Below are 19,689 nucleotides of genomic sequence, written 5' to 3'. Positions count from 1 at the left end.
CTCAGAACATTTCATTAATCAGTGGATCAGCGTTAATATGTACTGGAAACTTTTTTCTTCAAATGAACAACACTGATACATCGATTAATCACACTTGACAGAGTTGTGAAGGTATTTTAAGAACCCTACATATTCTTTAACTGCAGTTTTAGACACGCAGCAAGACGTTTTTATATAGGATTTCATGTGACATAATGACCTGATTCTCTTTGTTGGAAGCAGGCTCCGCACACAAGAAAGGTCCATAAAGAATAGGCCCCGCCCATAAAGAACGGGCTCTCAGCACTTTACAATTTTTCATATGACAGTTAGAAGTGTGTTTATTTTAAACTTATTTTAAATGTCTATAATTGATCCCGTTACCTTAAAACCATTTTAACCACTGAAACCAAAGCTCTTCTCTGTGGTAAAAAAAACCCCTTTATTTTCCACGCTCTCTTCACTCCCATCAGCCTCTTTCACATTTATTTGCTACACAAACTCTCATTAATAAACACTCACACTTTACAGTTTCACACAACCGTGGAAGAGGTTGGAACGAGATATTTGCTTCTGATCCTGTTGCTTAGAAGGAGAATATTTAAGTCAAGCGGGCAAACTGATCAGACTAATGTTTGCGACACACAGTTTACTTTTTGCGATGAAAAAGTCATGTCTTTGTTTTTTTGTGCTCTATATTGAAATGAGCTGACTTTTTGCAAATCAGCCCTAAAACTACTGCACTCTACATTCTCATTTGACTGAACGGATCGTGGGATCGTGTTACGTAACATCAATTTGACTCGACGTGCAACAAACAGACTGAACTAAAAGGATCTTGAAACGACAGTTTAAAATCATTCAAACTACTGAGCTTGGAAAAGACCGAGGCTGGATACACAGAAGTCTGACCCGACGCTTTATCGCTCTGTGACTGATAACATCAACGTAATCTACATGAGATAAGGCTACAGAGAATACTAAGGCCACTGATCTTTAAGCCCCGTGGTGCACGTCGCACTGTACTGTACGGATAAACAAGCAGAGCAGTGTTGGCCCTTTAAAACCTTTCGCGGCAATAAAACTGATAAGAAAGGAACAGCTTTTTCTTAACTGTGTTCTTCGTTTATCAGCTTATCACGAGTCGTAACTGGAGGCTGCGACCTGTGTTTGAGCTGTGAGCTTTTGTAGGAAGTAGGTGAAAGGGAAGCAGGTAGATACAAGGGTATACACACACTATGTAAATGCTTGTATGAGCTCTCGTTGTTCGTGGAACTCGTATATAATGCCTGTATTGTATATAACCATGTTTCCCTATAACAACCCAACAGCTCAGCTTATTAAAACAATCTGGTTCTTTATTTTCTTATCATGTGAAATGCATATTTTTAGCCATTCGAGCCTCTTGGCAGGCAGTGACAACAAACATATTCATTCCCCTCAGATAATTTTATCTCACCAACATTTTTTGAGTTTTTAAATTTTTATTTGCCCAGCTGCAAACTTGGAAATAACAGGAAGAGCAAGGCATCCTATTCCACAGTGTGATTTTAAAATGATTCATCAAAGCGCCACAGTTATACGCACAAAGACACATGTTAGCAGCAGACTTCATTATAACACACTGAAGTCGGCTTGCTCTGGGTGGAGAATGTTGTGTATCTTGGCACAGCGATGGTGTTTGGTCCCCTTTACAACTTCTGAGAGAACACAGAGGCATGCACTTGCACACACACACATACTCAGACTGGACTGTATCTCCCTGTATTAGGTTACCAGCTGATGCTTCCAAGGAACCAGATCTCCGGCACGTTCAGAAGTAGTGTGTTTCCCCCGGCAGTGTGTCACTGGGCCAAGCAGATGTGAAGACCACATGGCAGAGGGAGGGTGAAGTTGGAGAAGAACTTTGATGTTCTTTTCCTGGCACGAGTTGAAATGATGAGAATTTAAAGATTCTATTTGTTTTCTATTTGACGAGCTAAGGTGATGAGGATGAAGGAGATTTTATTATTTTTTCTCCATCAGGGAAGATGCACAGCTCTGTAAAATTTGTCATGAACCGCAAACAACATGCTGCATAACGTCTTTTCTCAGCAGGCTCTGCTTTTTTTGTTTGTTTGTTTTTTTTACACACAAACAGAAGTTTAAGAAGAAGAACAAAGTTCAGAAAGTGCGTCATTCCCCAGAGACAATGGTTTGACACCCAGTCGAGTTCTTGTTAACCTGTGGTGTTTTTTTGCGCCTCTATATTCCCACAACCACAGTGTCCGTTAAGATGAATACCACATAACTGCTGGAGTGTGATTATGTGACTTGAGATGGTCTGCATCAAGGATTTCTCAGAATTGTTTCATTCTTTTTAAATTAAAAATCAGAGGTACAGTGAGTCATAGTTTGTCTTTCCCATTGGGCACGTCCATTAAATACTGGCCAAGCAGCCAAGCTGTAAATGTCAAAGGTATTTCCTGAGAAACGTTGCTTTATGGTACTCGTTTTCAGCCAGCAGAGATGCCAGGGTTAGAAAGGAAGCAAAGAGGAAGTGTAGTGTTTATGCCAATAAGTAAAGAGGAGGGGCAGCAGCACAAATTATTAGATAAGGATCTGTATCAAAAAGTTGTTATTCTATCATTTATAATAAACCGCTCCTGGGAGTAAATCAATTCAGAAGAAATATGTATTACTGACTGCAGGATGTCTGCGTTGTTTCACACGCAAAGCAACTTCCTGTTTCTGTGCACATTATGATTCATATCCACAACCTTAGCTGTAGTTTTGCTTTGACATACTCTGAGTCCTGCTGCAGCTCTTTATAGGCCACCATCACAATATAAATGAGCTCCCTGTATAGTACAGTCAGACTAAAACAACAGGCAGCATCACTTACACATTATATCTCACTGACTTGCTCTTTGGTTCTAATGGTGAGCTTTTTAAAAACAACCAACTTTCATGTTTTAGAATCATCAAAGTTTTGTAGGCTCTCGGCTCAGACACACGTGTTTTATTGAAACGTGACTGAGCAAAAATATGCAGCAGATTAGGCTCGTCCAAAGAAATTCCCAGTCTTCAATGAATAACTAAACTGTTTTCTTTCCATTCTTCTGAATTTTTTGATGGAAATTTCTCGACAAGCAATTCATGCACCTCTGTGTGGAATCAGAAATATTTTAGCTTAATGTGACAAAAGTTTCACCTTGCAAAGAGCTTATGACTCGAGGTATTGGCTGTTTTTTTCTGCAATTAATTTTTTAGCACAGTGTCAGGCTTACAAAGACCTGTGCACCTTGCCCCTGCTATTGCTAATAAACTCATCGGGTGCTTTTTTCAACCTCTTTTTAACATAAATCAGCCAGTTACATTAGGCATGTAAACATGACTAAGATGTTCCACTCAAGTTCAAACAGAGCATCAATATGTGGAAGAAAGGTGATGTAAGTGATGCTGAATGTGGCTGTTGGTGTGAGTGTTTTGGAAACTGCTGAGCCATCTCTGGGGTTTACAGAGAACTGACCAAAAAGGGGCAGCATGGCGGCGGCAAAGGTGCTAACCACCGTGGTTTGAATGTACTGATTCAACTCATCCTGTGTGGAGTTTGCATATTCTCCCCATGCACTCATCTTAACCATGATATGCAGAAGAGCAACTCTGAACACGCAACATATTGAACGTTGAAGAAAAAGGCCACACCTGGTGCCACGCCCAACAGGTAAAAACAGGAAGCTGAGGCTACCAAACCTGGAACAACAGAAGACCGGAAAAACAATGCCTGTTCTTATGTTGATGATGTAATGCTGTATTCTCTCATACCATCACCATCAAAAAGCCACAGCCTGCCTGTGTATTGACCACATCCATGCCCTTTATGACCACATAAAGTGCATGGACCATTTTCTTATGTCTGCTTCCATCTCAATACGGATCTCAAACACAGTAGAGTGCCTTGTTGAATCTATGCCACAAACAATTAAGAAAAAAAGGGGGGGGGGGGGGGGTTCAACAGCAATGTGTACCTAATACAATTGAGTGTTCAGTTTACTGCAATTAAACTGAACTGCTGTTTTTTTTAACTACAAATCTGTAGGTCAGAGTAAAGCATTACTGCTGCAGATGCTACATAACCAGTTTGTGGCAACGTGAGAACACTGAGAATGTGTGCCAAGGGAAAAAAAAGAAGCTATTGATCTCAAGCATCCGTGTTTTGAAGCCTCACCCTACATGGAGGTTATTCAAGGCTCAGTGTATACAGTGACAGGTCACTGCTCAGTTTGAGACTAAAGGCTCATTTCTTTTTGGTTAAAGTTTAGTTGTGAGAATAATTTGTGAAGAACTTCTATCCAGGGAGGTGAACGCGCTTTTTGAAATGGTTGAAAGCAGTACTGTTTTTCCACGTCTGGAGAGGATTTTTAATTTTGTCTTTACTCTCAGGTCGCGTTTCATTTGCTGGTACCCGTTTTGCTTTTAAACCGGCATTAAGACAAATTCTGCACGGATCACCGAGTTGGAATCACCGCGCTCCTTCTCCCAGCTGTCATCATGTCCTTGGAGGTATTTTAATGGCAATGAAGGAGGGTGTGTGTGGGTAAGCGAGCACTGTTTTTATCGAGAAGGTCAGAGAAAGACAGAGGCGTTAGAGGGAAGAGGAAGGCTAATCAATATCTCCTCTACTTAAACTCTTACTCCCAGACTAATCGCAGTCCAGTGGTAACTGTCATTTCTAATTAGTGTAAAGCCTCTCTGCTTTATTCACCTCTCTCCCTGCCTTAACATGGAAAATGATGGGTTGATCTTTCGCTGTACAATATACACAGCAGGCTCAAGTATTCAGGAACAGTCATGGTCCTGCAGTTCTTCAGTCATGACAGACATTAACTTTGGTTGGATTTAAAGGACATCCACATTGCTTTATTATGCAAAATATAAAATACAGTCAGACAATCTGATGACTATATTTCTCTGAAAGTAGCTCCTGAGTTTTGAGGGTTGGTTACTTCTTAGAGAATCTTCCAAAAAAAACCCAAAAAAAACTTATCACCTTACTTGACCTGGTTTGGGATTAGCACCAAACAAGGAGTGACTGGCTTCTACAGGGGATTCGGCTCACTTTTGGAACAAACTCAAGTGACCACTTGAGGAACTGCACCCGTGGGGTGTCATCACTTTAAGGACGAAAACACCGGGTGAATTTACCAGAAGGCAGAGGATCAAAGTAACAATGAACAAAGCTTTTCATGCAGTTTTCCTTGTGGTTTGTCTTATTATGCACATGGGAACATTTTAGGAAGTATCAGCCTTTAGATGGGAAAACACCGAGCCTGCTGGTTTCTACAGCTTAGTTCCTTGTTCTTAATGTCAGTCAGCACATTACACAACAGGTATACTTAAGCTTGGTCGACAGTCAAGTGTAAAAGCCAGAAACAGTGATGGTTGTGCCACAAATTTACAGACAATTCAGTTTTGTTTTTTAAAAAAAAAAAAACCAACTTTATTAATACTTTCTGTTAAAGCACAATATATATAAAAAAAAAGGGTTTAATTCCAAGTCGTTTAACAGAGCATAGTGGCATTTGCTTCAGAAAACAGAAACAAATCACTACTTGTACAATGTGAAAAATAAAAGTCCTTCTCCTTCAGTGACTGAGCTTAGCTGGGTCAGCGTAGACAAAAAGATTCATCTTCCTAGCAGAAACTCTGGAAAGCTGGCATTATAATAATAATAATAATAATAATAATAATAATAATAATAATAATAATAATAATAATAATCACATTGCTGCTACATTAAGGCCAAAGCCCAGGCATATTTGAGGAAACCTTCCTTGGTAAAGTGACAATGGTGTATATGGGTTTTTCCTCATCTTTTTAATATTCTTTGAAATTAAATAAAACTGAAAATGAAAAGCTTGGCAAGCAAGTATTGCACATACCGATGTCCCAGTACCCTAAAATACCGAAACTCACTAGCACATCCGAGAGAGGAAGTTTATAGGTGAGGTTTTCAGAGGAAGCAGCTGCTGTTCAACAAATGCCAATTCTTTTTGGATACAACCGTTCTGTGTCTGTGTCTTTAGTGTTTTTAATTTTATCTCTGTCCAGACGAGAGATAAACTCGTGAAGATTGAGCGGTCTATGAAAGAAACCGAGTGGAGTGTCAGTAAGATTCAGTTCTGATCAAAACAAGACGAAGACTGTGGTAGTCTTTCTGCAGTTTGTGCGATGCGTGCCAAACTCAGGAGCAGTATGCTGCAAAACCTCTAAATACCTCCTCATTGGCATTAAAAAACAAAAAATGTACATTAAGAAAAAATAACTGCATTTCAAGCCATTACATAAAAGTTTTAAAATGTCAAAGCTTCAAAAATAATTATTAAAAAAACAAAAACACCCTCAATTAAATACCGTTTTTAGCCAGTCTAGGAGCTACTCACGATGGAGCATTCAACCAAAATACAAGTTCAAAAGCATAATTGTGTATCAGGTCAACTGATGCAATAATTTAATTCACAATAAGAGCCTAATCTTAATAAAAATTATACTGTGGCAGGGCATAATGATATTTAAAAAAATAAAATAGACAATGTTTGGACAGAATGACACACAAAGAGCAAAAAGGAAGGAAAAAAAATACTAATGAACCAGTGACAAACTGAACATCATCAAAAACAAAGAATCAGTGTAGTTTAAGTGCGGAGATCTTTAAATATGCTCAGGAGTTTCTATTTTTGGTCATTTCTGAAGTTCAGTCAGGGACAGAAAAAGGGAAAAAAGCTGATGAAAAAGCAAATGTTCCTTCTTTTGTATGAAATCTGTCTGTTATAACTTCAAAGTGTTCACGGTGGAGTTCTTGGTGGTGCCCTCTTTATGTGTGGTAGAGCTTGTGTTCATACTCTGTGGTGGAGCAGGTGTGAGGAGAGGCCGTGTCTCTGTGGATGGGCGCGGGAATATTGCTGCGGTGCTGGTGGTTGTCCGTCAACGTCAGGTTCAGGAGGCTGGTGCAAGTGGGCAGGTAGACGTGCTGCACGTGCTCCACCTCCGATCGACACACGGGACACAACTGGGGGGAAATAGAGGAAGAAAAGCATTTAAAATACATCTGTTTAAGAGGGGAAACAGGAAAACTGCACCACTTTCACAAACACGTAGGTCTCGTGATTTCAATGTTCAACTTTGATCGTGCTGCAGTGAGGGCAACACAAACTTAACCACAAAACTAAACTGTGATTCTTTCCAAAGAAGTAAACGTTTCCTTTTGCCTTAAAGTTTCGGAGTGATTCACACATCTATTAGTTGGGTCACGTTTCCCCATTTGAATTAATAGAAGAGAGATTTGCCTGGCTGACATAATCCCTTCATAAGGGCACACTCACACACACCATCTGCTTCCACAAGATGGGCCACATTTAGCTGATTAAGTGTGGGGGACAATCAGGTCAGCAGAGTGTAAAGCAAGGCTTTGGATGTTGTTTAAAAGACCATAAAAAAAAAAAAGATAAGAATCTGGAGCTAAAATAATTTTAAAAGGCTTTTGGTGAAACTGAAAACTCAACGTAGGAGCAGAAACTGTTTGATTTTCAAGCAAAAGTCACTTTTAAGGAGTCATTTGTCAGCACATGTGACTGTGGAGAAATCCTCACCTGAAGCTGATTTGCGCAGGTCTGGCAGCACACCATATGGCCGCAGGGGCAGAATGCAGCATCTATCTCCTCCTCGCAGCAGAGCATGCACAGCAGAGCCTCTCTGAGCTTCTGCAGACGTTCCTGCAGGGCGCGGCTTTGCTGGCAGCTGCCACAGTCCAGCCCCTTGTCCTGCTCGCCGTCCCTGCTTGGGGAGCGTGAAGGGGAGTAGCGATCCCTGCTTTCAGAGCGGGAAATCAGGTCCACCACGCCAGAGTTGTAGAGCGCTCGCCGAGCGTGGTCGTACACTTCCTTGGCGGTACGTCGGATGTCAAAAACGTACTTTTTGCCCAGGTTGATGTTTTCGTTGAGGAAGAGTGAGGCGAGGTGGCCCTTGAAGTCTCTGCTGTACTGCATCATCACTGCATTGGTAACTGTGTCACACCTGAAAATAATAAAAAAAAAAAAAGCATTAATACTACTGCCAACGAATTTGAGCTTTGATTTCAGTTTAAGATAATCAATGCAAATTGTGACTTGCAACCATCCTGTTCCATTTACTACTAAAATACATGATTTGTCTGCAGAGTTAAAAAAAAAACAAACAAAAAAAAAAAACAACTATCCTGGCAGCTAAAGGACAGGTCTGTCTTTGTATCATTGTGATTGAGAACAATTTCATAGCTCAGCCATCTAAACTGTCCCTGCTCACTGCAAAGAGAGTTTTGGGGACACACACACACACACTTTTCACTTTCATATTTACTTAAGCAGGTCAGGCAGGGACACTTTATGCTCTCCTAAAGAGAACAAAACAAGTTTTTACAGAGCACATTTTAGGTTATGTTTTACTGCACCTCTCTAATAATTCACTAGTGTTAAGTGAAGGATAGTCCACAATAAACAGACTGGTGAATGACTAACAACAAAGACTGCTGACACACACACACAGAGACACACACACGTGCATAATGATACACACACAGCTGTGCAGCAATGCATAAAAACTTATTTCAATATTTAAACTCATCTGGGCTCATGACATTAGGTGAGCTGCAGACTTTGTCCTGTGATTTCTAACATTTGAGATGCAATAACTTAGTTATGGTTTAAAGCTTTGAACCACTTCTCTTAAATGCAGCCACATAGCTGCAGTACATAGGCTTTGTGTACTATATACACACGAGTTGCTGATCTGGGATTAAATATGGCTCTAACCCTCACCTGTAGAAAGCATGCGTCTCTGTGATGGCTCGGTACAGGCCGCTGGCTGCCCGGTTACTGATCAGCTTAAACAGAAGCACAACGCTGTCATTCGTGTCCTTTGTAACTGTCAGGTAGACACTTTTCCCCGACTGGGTGGCGATCTGGATGATTGGATAGCTTATCCTAAAATAAGTTAACAGGAAATTGTTAAATGCTGCCGCGTCCTGTATTATCAAACATGCAGTTATATTAGAAACAAGGTTATTACTATAGATGTCGGTCGTTGTACCTGTTGACCAAGCTGAAATCCTCCTTGCAAATAGCGATGCCTTCAGGACCAACTCCTATTGCCATCCTCTGACCGTCTGCGTCGCGAGCCCAGTGCCACTCCACGCCGTAATGCTCCAGAGAGGAGACCAGCTGCAGGGCCTGATACTCCACTGAGCCCTGGCTCAGACCTTCTAGAGTTTTGTGTCTGGAAATGATACTGCAGGGGCAAAAAATGTTTTTAGTCAGTTGCAAAAAAGCACAAGAGTATATGTATTACCATACTGAGAGCTATAAAATATATAGAGAGACCGGGCCATTTGCACAACATGTAGGAAGAGAAGGGGAAGCTGTGTTTACACTTTCCCATCTACACGTGACATTTCGTAACAGAACGCGATCCATGTTCTCATACGTTAAAAACGCAGTAAAACCGTCGTCCTTGTTATATTTAACGAGAAAGTGGGAGGTTCTGTTAGTGAAACCCTGCGAGCACATGCTTTCTGATCTCCTGTCAGCTTCTGTTTGCTTATCAGTCTGTGCATTAGCTCACAGCATACACCAACCATGTGGCTGTGCGTGATGTGTTCTTATCTGAGTCTTTAAGTCTTTCACTTGGAAAAGAAAAAAAAACAAAACAAAAAACAAAAAAAAAAAAAACTGCTGCAATGTAGGGGAAAAGTGCAGTCTAGTTTAAAAGACAGTTCTGTTTATTTCTTAAATTATTTTAATATTGATGACCATTAGCTGCCACATTATGCCACCTTTGGCTCGTTGCCATGCTCCATTATTTACTTTTCATCATGCCTCCTCGGCTGGACTCCTACCCCCCTCAAAAATAGCACGGTGGCTTCAGTGACTTTCCAGTGGTACAGAGTGTCTTAGAAAGCATGTTTGTGGGCTATAAAAACTACAGTTGTCTCATAAACTAAGAAAACTTCACTAGAGGTAATGTTAGGCTGCAGCATAATTTATAACTTAGTACATCTTTCATGTGCAAATGTCGCATATTCACAAAGACATTTTATTTTCATGTTTGGCAAGTGCTGTACCTGTCGATGGTGGCGGGGCTGGGCTCTTCTCCACACAGCTCTGAATACCAGTACTGGGCTGTGTTTTGGTTGTAGTCGCCAAACTCCGCCTGTGCCAGGAGTGCACTCAGCTCCTCGGCTTGTTCCGAGCCCATACGCAGGTGACCGTTATGGAGGTCCTCCTTCACGTGCGTAAAGAAAATGTGTCTACATGGCAGAAAAAGAGGAGAAATAAGAATTTTTCACACTAAACTCAGCACTAGTGGAGATTTTATTTTGTTTATTTAAAAAAAAAAAAACTTTACCTAAATAACCATTGGCTTAAAAAAATAAACAGAGGGATTCATTTATTACTTTTGACATAGTCATGCAGAACCAACTTCCATGTGTTATACTCAAGTCACCCAGACATGTCAGAGCAGGTGGTCATTGCAAAGCTTAAATCCCATCACAGACTGCAACTGTGTGTGCAGCAGAAGGAAAAACCACTTGGCTCGTACTCAGCGGTTACAACCACTCTCTCCGTTTCTACAACTTCCTCAAAAACATACACCACTAACTTCCTTTAAGTGTAATTTCACTGGAAACCCTAAAAGTAGAAGTTGAGAAACAAAGTTAAAGATGCAAACAACAGCTCTCTAATGTCATGCGCATTTAGACTTTGCAGCTCGATGGGAAACTGAACATGCACTGCTTGGGGCTCGATTACGTGACTGCCGGCCAGGCTCTGTGTGTAATCCATGTCCATCTCTTGGGCTTCTTGCCAAAAATGTGATATAGCCATTTAAACCCTAATTACGTCGTTACTCATGCTTGTGCCTAAACCAAACCATTTCTGCTCCGAAATGTGGAAGTTTTACAGTGGGCAAGAACTGTTATTGTTTTGAGTTAATGTTTTAACAGGGAACACACAGTTCTGGCGTGGTCAAGGAAAATATCTCCATACTCCAAAAACACAAGTCTTGACATGTCTTGCTATTGTTTTGACCAAAAGATGTAAGGACTTTTCTTCCTTCTAGCAGCAGGAGACAATACGTCAACAGGAACACCCTAAGTGACTCAGTTCTTACATCATGAAAACACTGAACGCAAGTAACCCAAACGATCCTTCCTCGATTCGACCTATAACAAAGTAACTGTCTATAAACCTGCTCTGCAGCTTCCACCGGACAAACATCCTGATTGTCATCTTTAGTCCTCCAGTGCTCTACAAATAAAACTTAAAATGCACTTTTCTCTCTTCTCAGCATTTTTTTTGGGAGCTCCATATTCCTGATGTAGACTTAAAGCATATTGTGCCTCAAATTGCTCGCTATTTCGACTAAAGCAAAACCTCCCTTGGGCCAAAGTTCCCTTTGAAGCATGATGCCAAGAGAGACATTTTCATTTGTGCAAATCAGGTCATACCGTGACTTCGGGATATTTGAGAAGCTTTACAAGGACATTTATGAGTCGAGTGGAGAAGAAGCACTCACCACACTCTTCATTATGTGTGTACAAAGTCTTTGTTTTGATTATGTGGAAAACGCATCTACTTGAGAACCCCTATGGGAACTACAGAAGACATGGATGTGGCGTTTCCTCTGTCATCTCAGGGGAGCAGGAGGAGCCCACACAGAATATGCACATGCAGTGCATCAGCTTTGCAATGCAAAAAAAAAGAAAAAAAAACCCAAAAACAAAACAGACACCTCCTCCAACACACATTCGCAGTGTTTCCAGCAGCAAAAAGCAGCTGTGGGGCACACAAACAGTCAAGTCTACACCATCCCAGATAAAGCCAGACTGTAACAACGAAACCCCGCAGCTGACTAGCCTCAGGCATAACAAACACTGCTTTGATATGGTGTTAAACATCCCATTCCCTCAAGCACGCGCACACACAAACACTGCAATCTATTGTGTCAAGCCCAGCAGGCGTCATGTGACGGCGAGCTGCTCGTTAGCTACCTGCCTGACGCAAACAATAGGACCGACTTGACGGAGAGGTTACTACAGGTTGCCGTAAAGGGTTACCATAGGGCAAGCCGCAGAGGTTACTCTAGTTTAAGTGGGGACTGCCAAGATGTACATTGCTGCCATGAACGGCAATTAAAATTTCAAAAGCGCCCTTCAGCACAAGTGCGGACCTGTTGGCTATCGCAGCGCCGATAAGATAAGACAAGACAAAGAGGAGACGTACCCAAAACTTTTACCTCAACATTGCTCGACTTGTGTCAGTGTGCCATGAGATGCACTTTTGGGCCCTTCCCTTTGGCTGCAGGGTAAGACACCAAACTTGTGTTACTCCAGTGTTGTGGGAAGCCAGATATGTGTAAACAGGTGTGCGTGCTTTGCTGAGCTCAGGCTAAAATAACTATTAGGAAGAAAAATCTTGAAGAAGAGGTAACTAGAGATCACTGCTAGTCGTTCCTGTCTGACGAGCCTGAGGTAACAAATATGCACTCCACTGAACACCACAAAAACAACTCGGCACACAACTGCTTCATGTGCACGCGTCCTGCTGTTGTGCTTTTAAACACTGGATTTGAACAGCAACACCACACAGTCACAAATTTAACCTGGTAAAAGCAAGTTTTATCACTTTTGTCCCTGTTAGTTACAAGGCAAGGACTTCCTGACCTATTTGTTGAATAAAGAGCTTTTCAGACAGCTGTGCTAGGATCGGGCAGTCTCAGCACCTGTCAAGATCCTTCCTATTAGACAAGCAAGAGCCCATAAATTCACAATATAACCCAACATGGGAGTTGAGCTTGATTTGCTGATGTGGTCTTGATCCAATTCAGGCAGACTTCCTTAAATTTACTGTGCAGCTTCCTTTTGGAAACACTGAGAAAGAAAGGAAGGATTTGTGACTCAGTATGTCTGGACGCATAAAAAAAAAAAAGTGTTAAGTCTTTTACAAATCCTTCAGGGTTACGAGTCTTTTATAACGGCAACAAAAGACAACAGAAATGGACAAATAAACCCCCTCAGGCCCAAGCAAATTGGTTTCCAAGCAAGATGATAAAGAATCTAGTCACCGTGACCCCCCTTTGAGTGACCGGAGAGCCATTTATCAGCAGCTAGACAGCTCTGAGTCACAGTGTCAAGGAGCAATGCATGATACTATCCAGATACATTTGCACATGCATCATTACTGAAGAAAGTACTTTTAGAGCTGCAGCCATCATCTCAGCATTTGTTTTGTTCTCTAGGCTGATCCAACTAGCGTGCACACATGCAGACTGAATGCCAGGAAATGTGCACAAAGTCTCGTGGCCTACTTCTACTGTATTACTTTGTATACACCCCATTGCTTTGTCTTTTAATGGAGAAAACCCATAAACAAAGGCTTAAAAGGGTTACTCATTTACAGTCATAACACTCGTCAGTGCCAAGAGAGCACAGGTGAAATGAAATCTCCTGAAAACAGAGCTTGTGGATGTTGTGGAGATCGTTGTGTGAAGGGCTGTGCAAGAGTTTCAATACTTGATTGCCTAACTGGAATAATTCAATTAAAGCAGGCCTGGGCCCTGAGAACGAATATTTCAAAATAGGTCACCGGCCAAAGAGCGGAGCTAAGAGGGATGAAGATATATTTTTCAGCTGATTTATTCTGCTCCGTCTTTGAACCATTTGAAAACACTGAAATATCCCTAAAGGAATTGTCCCCCCCTCCAGCAACTCAGTGAGAACCTTTAATTATTATTTTTTTCTAAATACATTTGCTCTGAAGAAGAAAACAGAACTTTTCAAAGTCAACTAAACTTTCCAGTATGTTCCACCCATCTATAAAAACCATTTCATCTTTTTTTTTGTGCCGTGACCAACCACCAAGCTGAATGTCAACCGGTTCATTTCACAGGAGTACAAAACATCCCCGCAAACTGAAACCTAACACCTCCGCCTGCACTTCTTTCAGCCAATCACTACTAGAGTTTCCGACCTCATCGGTTGGACTCTCAACAATGCGGTTTGTAAGTTAGTCAAATAACACCCTGCCAGAAGCAATGTGTCGTGAGGTTACTAGCAGTCAGTGAACTATAGTTACCTCTGCTCATCCTCTCTGAAGCTGTGGGCGGTTTGATCGCATAGTTTGATGCACAGTTGCGCAGCATTAATGCCAAGCGCTAAATAAAACTTGCTTTTGAACTGACAAGTTGGACTGAAAGCCGACACTGTATTAAAACAAAGCCGCTGCTTGTCTGCAACACTTCTTGGGTTTCAAGCAACTGGCTGGTAAAATATTGCCATTACTGCCCAGCATCAAGTTCAGGCACCATAAAAATATAAAAACTGTCATGTTGTGGCTTCAAAAGAACCACGGCAAGGTTACTCAAGTGCACAACAAACAGACGGTAAGAAATTTATACAGAAGCTGGAGGAGAAGAATTACTGATTGTAGAGCTTGCAGATAAAACAACACTCGAAGACCCACAGGCATCATATGTGATCTTTGGCTTAATAGTCTGTGTAGCATGTCACAACGACCTGAAAACGATAATCGAGTGTGACCTGCATAAATTGTTTTTGTAGAACATTCACTCTAAGAGGCCGTGTATGAACTTTGTCAAACACGGCTCGTTCTTCATAGTCCTTATCTGCAATTGTGCGTTATAGAAACAAAACTGATCTGCTGAGAATACAAAAAAAAAAAAAAAAAAAAAAAAAAAAGCAGTCAAATTGAGCTTTTTCTTCACACACACACACACACACAGCAGAGGAGACCGTTTAGGCAAAACTGTTTAGGGTTTGTCCGTGTCTTTTCTACTTGTGTCACCATCCTGAACAACAGTGATTCAAATAAACATTTTATTCAAAAGCCATAATCAATTAAAATAATTCTCCTTTAAATAAAACTCACTTTGAGTTTGATTTGGATTGATGTTAAACAAAGGCTTAAACCAGAGGAGGCACACGGGTTAACAACCAGGACCTCTGATACAGCCTGTGCTAATAGCTGTGCCTTCTGGGGCCATCTAGTTTTTTGTTTTTTTACTGCCTGACCAGAATGCTAAACAGGAGTGCTAATGAAGGGGAAAACATTCACATATTTAAACTATAAATGCCCTTTAGCAAGTAGCGTTTAATGATGCAGATAACAGACTGTTGAGGCCCTTCTGTCAGCATCCTTTAACCAATAAAAGCAGCATTATTCCAGTAACAGGTCAGTTGATGCTGGATGTTTTATAGAACTTATGGAACGAAGAACTTTTACGAACAGAAGAAAAATACATAAATAAAAACAAACAAGCTGATAGAGAGATGGAAAGAAGCCACCCCAAGTCAATTTTATACACAATAGCATAAACTGTTCTAGACAAGCTATATTAAACAAGTCTGCAAAAGAAAAGCAAACAGATAAAAAAGTAAATGAGGTTTTAGAAGCATGATCTGGGACACTTTTATCGCAGATGCAAGCTGAATTTAAGCCCCGCAATACAGTCACACTGCATACCCTCTTAAATACTATGAATTCAGGTTTAGAGTCTGAATGTCACGTTTATCTACCAAAGATTAAAATGAATTGGCAGAATGTGCCCAAACAGTCTGCTGCATCTGAGCATTAAGGCTTCTTTTAATGCTCACATGCAGGGTTAACACTTGTGACCTGCTAGGCTTAAAGCAGCAGCAAAGTGCGCAGCAGCTTATATAAGCAGCTCTGCAGGTTCATCAGGTTATGTAAGGTCTATAAAGGCCCATAAGGGGACAGTGACAAGGCTATCCTCCAAGCTCTGCATGGAATATTTACTAAAGTTCGCACACACTTGCTACTTATTGCTCAACTGAACACAAGAGGGGAAAATAAATAAATAAATAAAAAAAAAAGCAGCAGAAGATACTCAGATGGGTACACAAATGCACTCAAAATAATTATTGGATGTTCTGCTGCAGTGGAAGGTGTAGGGGTGTGACTAATAAAAAAGGTTTTTTTTTGTTTGTTTTTTTAAAGTGGACTGTAGAAGATGGCTTTGTGTCATGAGGCGTGTCATGACAGCATGTGTGCATTCAGAGCAACTTTCAGGAAGTCTTGTAGCTTAACTAGGTCAAAGGTGACAGAACAAGAAAAGGGAAGCTAGTCTGTCTAAGCACCATTTGCTTAAATTTTGAATTTATTTTCTACAAAGCAAAAAAAACAACAACAAAAAACCAACCAAACAAACAAAAAAAACCTCCAAAACCCATCTTTCAGGAAAACGATGCATTAATCATCCATGCATTGTAGCTACACAATAAGCTAAAACTGGTCCTTTTGCCTTTCTTTACAAGTACAAAAAATTAATCAATTGGTGTAGAAGGTCCTTGCATGCCACTCTTTTGTAGACCGTTCACTAGCAAAGATGATGTTAAATGCACACACACGAGATAAAAAAATCAAGAAAAAAAAAAAAGATGCGAGTCTTTCATAGAAATGCCACCACTCTAAATGCACTAAAAGGATTTTCTGAGCCACGTGCGATTGTCCTCAAAATGCTGCTGCTGTAACATCAACAGCTTGGCCTTCTCTCTAAAAACTGATGCCAGTGTTTGCAGGCTCACCCCTCATATTATATCACATCTGAGCAGACGGACGGCATGAAGGCTGAGCCAAAATTAAACACCTAACCTCACAGCGTGGTGAAGTGTGACATGTGCGAGTATTTATTAGCAGCGACCCACCTGACCTTACCTGCAAGTTAAAATCTTTATCTCACTTCTTTTCACCGCCCACCCCCCACGTCTTGACCAAACACCAGCCATCTGCTGATAACTCCTGCTAATCTACTGGAGGTCAGCGCACAGGCAGCCAAGTGTCCTCCGTGCCCTTAGCCCCCCTGACTGTCCTTTCACTTTCTTCTTCAAAAGGTTGCCAAATATGGGCTACAGTGGAGTGGAATAGGAAGATGGAGGGAGAAGAGCCAGAAAGAGAGGAAATAGGAGTGGGCACAGTTTAATCGCCCAACTGCAGCACATGAAGAAACAGTAGAAATCCCCTCTTTTTACATTTGATAGAGCACAGTGAAGGGAGAAGGAAGAGAGTCGGAGCAGTAGGTGAACCGGAGAACAACAGGGACAGTTTAGCTTGATAAATAGTTCTAGTGGAATGCTGCAGTTCAAGTGCTTCCTTGATTCATATCCATGGTATCAAACACTCACCACATTGCCCGGGGTGAACATAACATCGACTCCATCAAAACAAGTTTTTGGGACTCATTTCAAAGGCTGAAAATTCACTTTCCATTTATAACTTTACAGTCTGTGGGCAGGGGACTACCGAGTCAGACAAGCCTGGGATTGTTACTTGTTTTTTTAAACTAGTCTACCAGAGAAGGGCACATGTTAAAACTACATGTCAACTCACTGTAGCAGCAGTTTTGCTTGCCATCGCCTAATGACCAATAAAGCACAGAAAGTGAACAAGAGTTATCCAGAACTTCAGCTGCAACGGTTATTCTAATTGACGGCATATTCTCGCAAGGGTAAGCACCCCTCACACAAGCTTTTCCCCAAACCGCATCTGCAGAAAAAGCAGAAAACGGGAGGGCTTTTGTTCACACGAAAAACAGCCACGGCCAATTGAAACAAAAAGATATTTCGAGTTGAATGGGAGCAGTGACGAGAGGTCCTGGCTGTCACACAGAGGGTCCCTGGGGGTAGGCTCAGAGCAGCACACAGCACCAGAGCTGCTGGATCATATTTCCTGCCTGGTGCTTCACCAAAATGACCTATAGTAACCCCGGAAGGACTGGGGAAGAGGTTACTATAGGGCATTTTCACTTTGTTGGAAACAGTGATCAGATTATGCTCTGGGAACTCGCCAATGGTGGCTTTGTTTTGTTTCCCCAAACACGTGCTCCTCATTAAAGTCATGAAAAAGAAAATTGATGTCATTTCTTCGACCCGTTTTAGAGGAGATGACGAACACATTTACACACTCAAAACAATAAGAGGAAGTAGTTCAGAGTTATAGCTGTTCTAAGGCCTATGAGCAAATTTCCTTGCACACGGTGTCTTTACAGCGTGCAAACTTTCAAAAGTACCTCGTCTGCTCCTGCAGAATCAGATGGGGCTCCACGAAGAACTTGACCCGCAGCCTGAGCCGACAGGGTGTCAAATTATCCATCTGCTGGCTGATGCGGTTCCTCAGATTCAGCCACAGGTTTTCTCCTTTGCTGCCTGTGAACTGCAGCCCAAAGTAGTCTACTTCGATTATGCCCAACTTTCTGCAAACCTGAAGAAAGGCAAAACAAGCGGGGGGGGGTCACAAAAAACAGACGAAGTGAGGCGTGAAGCTTTTCACCACAGGACAGTGACAGATGGTGAAGAGCTCCTTTAAAGAGGCAATCGATAACTTTTCTTGTCATGTGGAAAGTGACGAGAACCAACTGAGTAAAGTCCCACTGGACTTTTTTTTTTTTTTTTCTTTACAAGGAAATTCACCAGTACTGCTGTTACTGCAGATACGCCAACACACAAACCCCCATCAATATTCTGAAGCTCACGAAGTGAACTTGGAGCCCCTCCCGGGGTACAGGGGCTCATCAAGCCCGCAATCCCACGCTCCTCCGGCGGCAGCAGCCATGGGTTTATTACATAACTGCTGCTGAAAGTCTGCACAGGGAGCCAGGAGGCTGAGATAAAACTCGTTCTGTGCATATTAAATAGATTAACATCATAATGAGGAGGGGAAATGGCAATCAAAGGAAATAACAGTTACTACTGTGTCCATGTTGAGTTGGGGGTGGTGGTGGGTAGAGATGTGAAAAGCTAAGTTTCATCTTGAGAGGCGGCAGGATGACCTGGAGTAACCTGCACAAAGCCATCTGCCTCTGACTAAGCGAAGGAGCCTGAAGTGGCAGTCGGCAGCTTCCCAGCAACCTAACAAAACTTTTCTCTACGTGTTTCAGCTCCGTGTCTTTTTGACAGAAGTGACACTTTAGAGGGTTTGTATTATTAAAATAAAAGAATAACGAAAGAAGAAGAAGAAAAGGACACGAAAGAAGAAAGAGTTGACCTTTTTTCTGCACTTGGCGCTCAGAACATTGTTTCCTCAGTCCTAGTTTGCTACAAGCAACAAAGCAGGTGACAGTTTTGTTGTAGCTTAAAGCTGAAGCTCAATGAAGCTGTGGCGAATTAATTAATTCAAGAAATAAAAACAAATAAAATCTTCTAATCGTGCAGAAACTCGGCTCTTCAGTCTTATTCGCCACATATAGTCGACTCATAAATGAGCGCGACACATTAGAGGTGAAGTTGACTGAAACATAAGAAAATATTTTTCGGACGACCCGAGCCGTGCTGGCTCACCGACGGACATACGGCGACGTTATTTTCACATTAAGACACAAAGAAGAATAAAACGTGCAGCCCGTCTTTACCTTGTTGAGGCAATCTTCACCGTTCGCCTTCGCATCAACTTCCACTTCCATCACCACCGAATCCGGACGAGTAACGTGGCAGAGCATTTTGACTGTTTTGTTTCTGAAAATCTTTGGTGTGCCACTCTTTAAAACACTCTACCAACTCTCGAGCCTTCGCTTAAAAAACCCCCACAACCCCTCTACATCAAGCCGTCATCACTTTCTTAGCCCTTTCACTCCGTTTGGTGTCCGCAGCCACCAGCTGTAGGGTAT

At 41.6% G+C, this 19,689-nt stretch overlaps 1 protein-coding gene across 1 annotated transcript; it reads right to left on the bottom strand.

Annotated features, from left to right (window-relative positions):
• Positions 1 to 5,446: 5,446 nt before the first annotated feature.
• mylipa (myosin regulatory light chain interacting protein a) lies at positions 5,447 to 19,688 on the bottom strand. Its single transcript, XM_004549197.4, has 7 exons — positions 19,435 to 19,688; positions 18,097 to 18,287; positions 10,115 to 10,300; positions 9,085 to 9,282; positions 8,814 to 8,978; positions 7,611 to 8,034; positions 5,447 to 7,030 (listed from the first exon to the last, which is right to left on the bottom strand). The coding sequence occupies exons 1-7, from the start codon at positions 19,519 to 19,521 to the stop codon at positions 6,836 to 6,838; spliced, it is 1,446 nt and encodes a 481-aa protein (XP_004549254.1). The 5' UTR covers positions 19,522 to 19,688; the 3' UTR covers positions 5,447 to 6,835.
• Between the last annotated feature and the right edge of the window lies 1 nt (position 19,689).

Source organism: Maylandia zebra, linkage group LG22 (assembly GCF_041146795.1).
Source record: "Maylandia zebra isolate NMK-2024a linkage group LG22, Mzebra_GT3a, whole genome shotgun sequence".
Classification (NCBI taxonomy): Eukaryota; Metazoa; Chordata; class Actinopteri; order Cichliformes; family Cichlidae; genus Maylandia; species Maylandia zebra.
This window is presented reverse-complemented; position numbering and strand designations above follow the sequence as displayed.

Coding starts and splice junctions, on each gene's coding strand:
- mylipa (XM_004549197.4), bottom strand. CDS start 19,521: ATGCTCTGCCACGTTACTCGTCCGGATTCGGTGGTGATGGAAGTGGAA. Junction 8,035..8,813: donor GAGACGCATGCTTTCTACAG/GTGAGGGTTAGA, acceptor TATTATTTTCAG/GTGTGACACAGTTACCAATG. Junction 7,031..7,610: donor CCTGCGCAAATCAGCTTCAG/GTGAGGATTTCT, acceptor ATTTCCCCCCAG/TTGTGTCCCGTGTGTCGATC.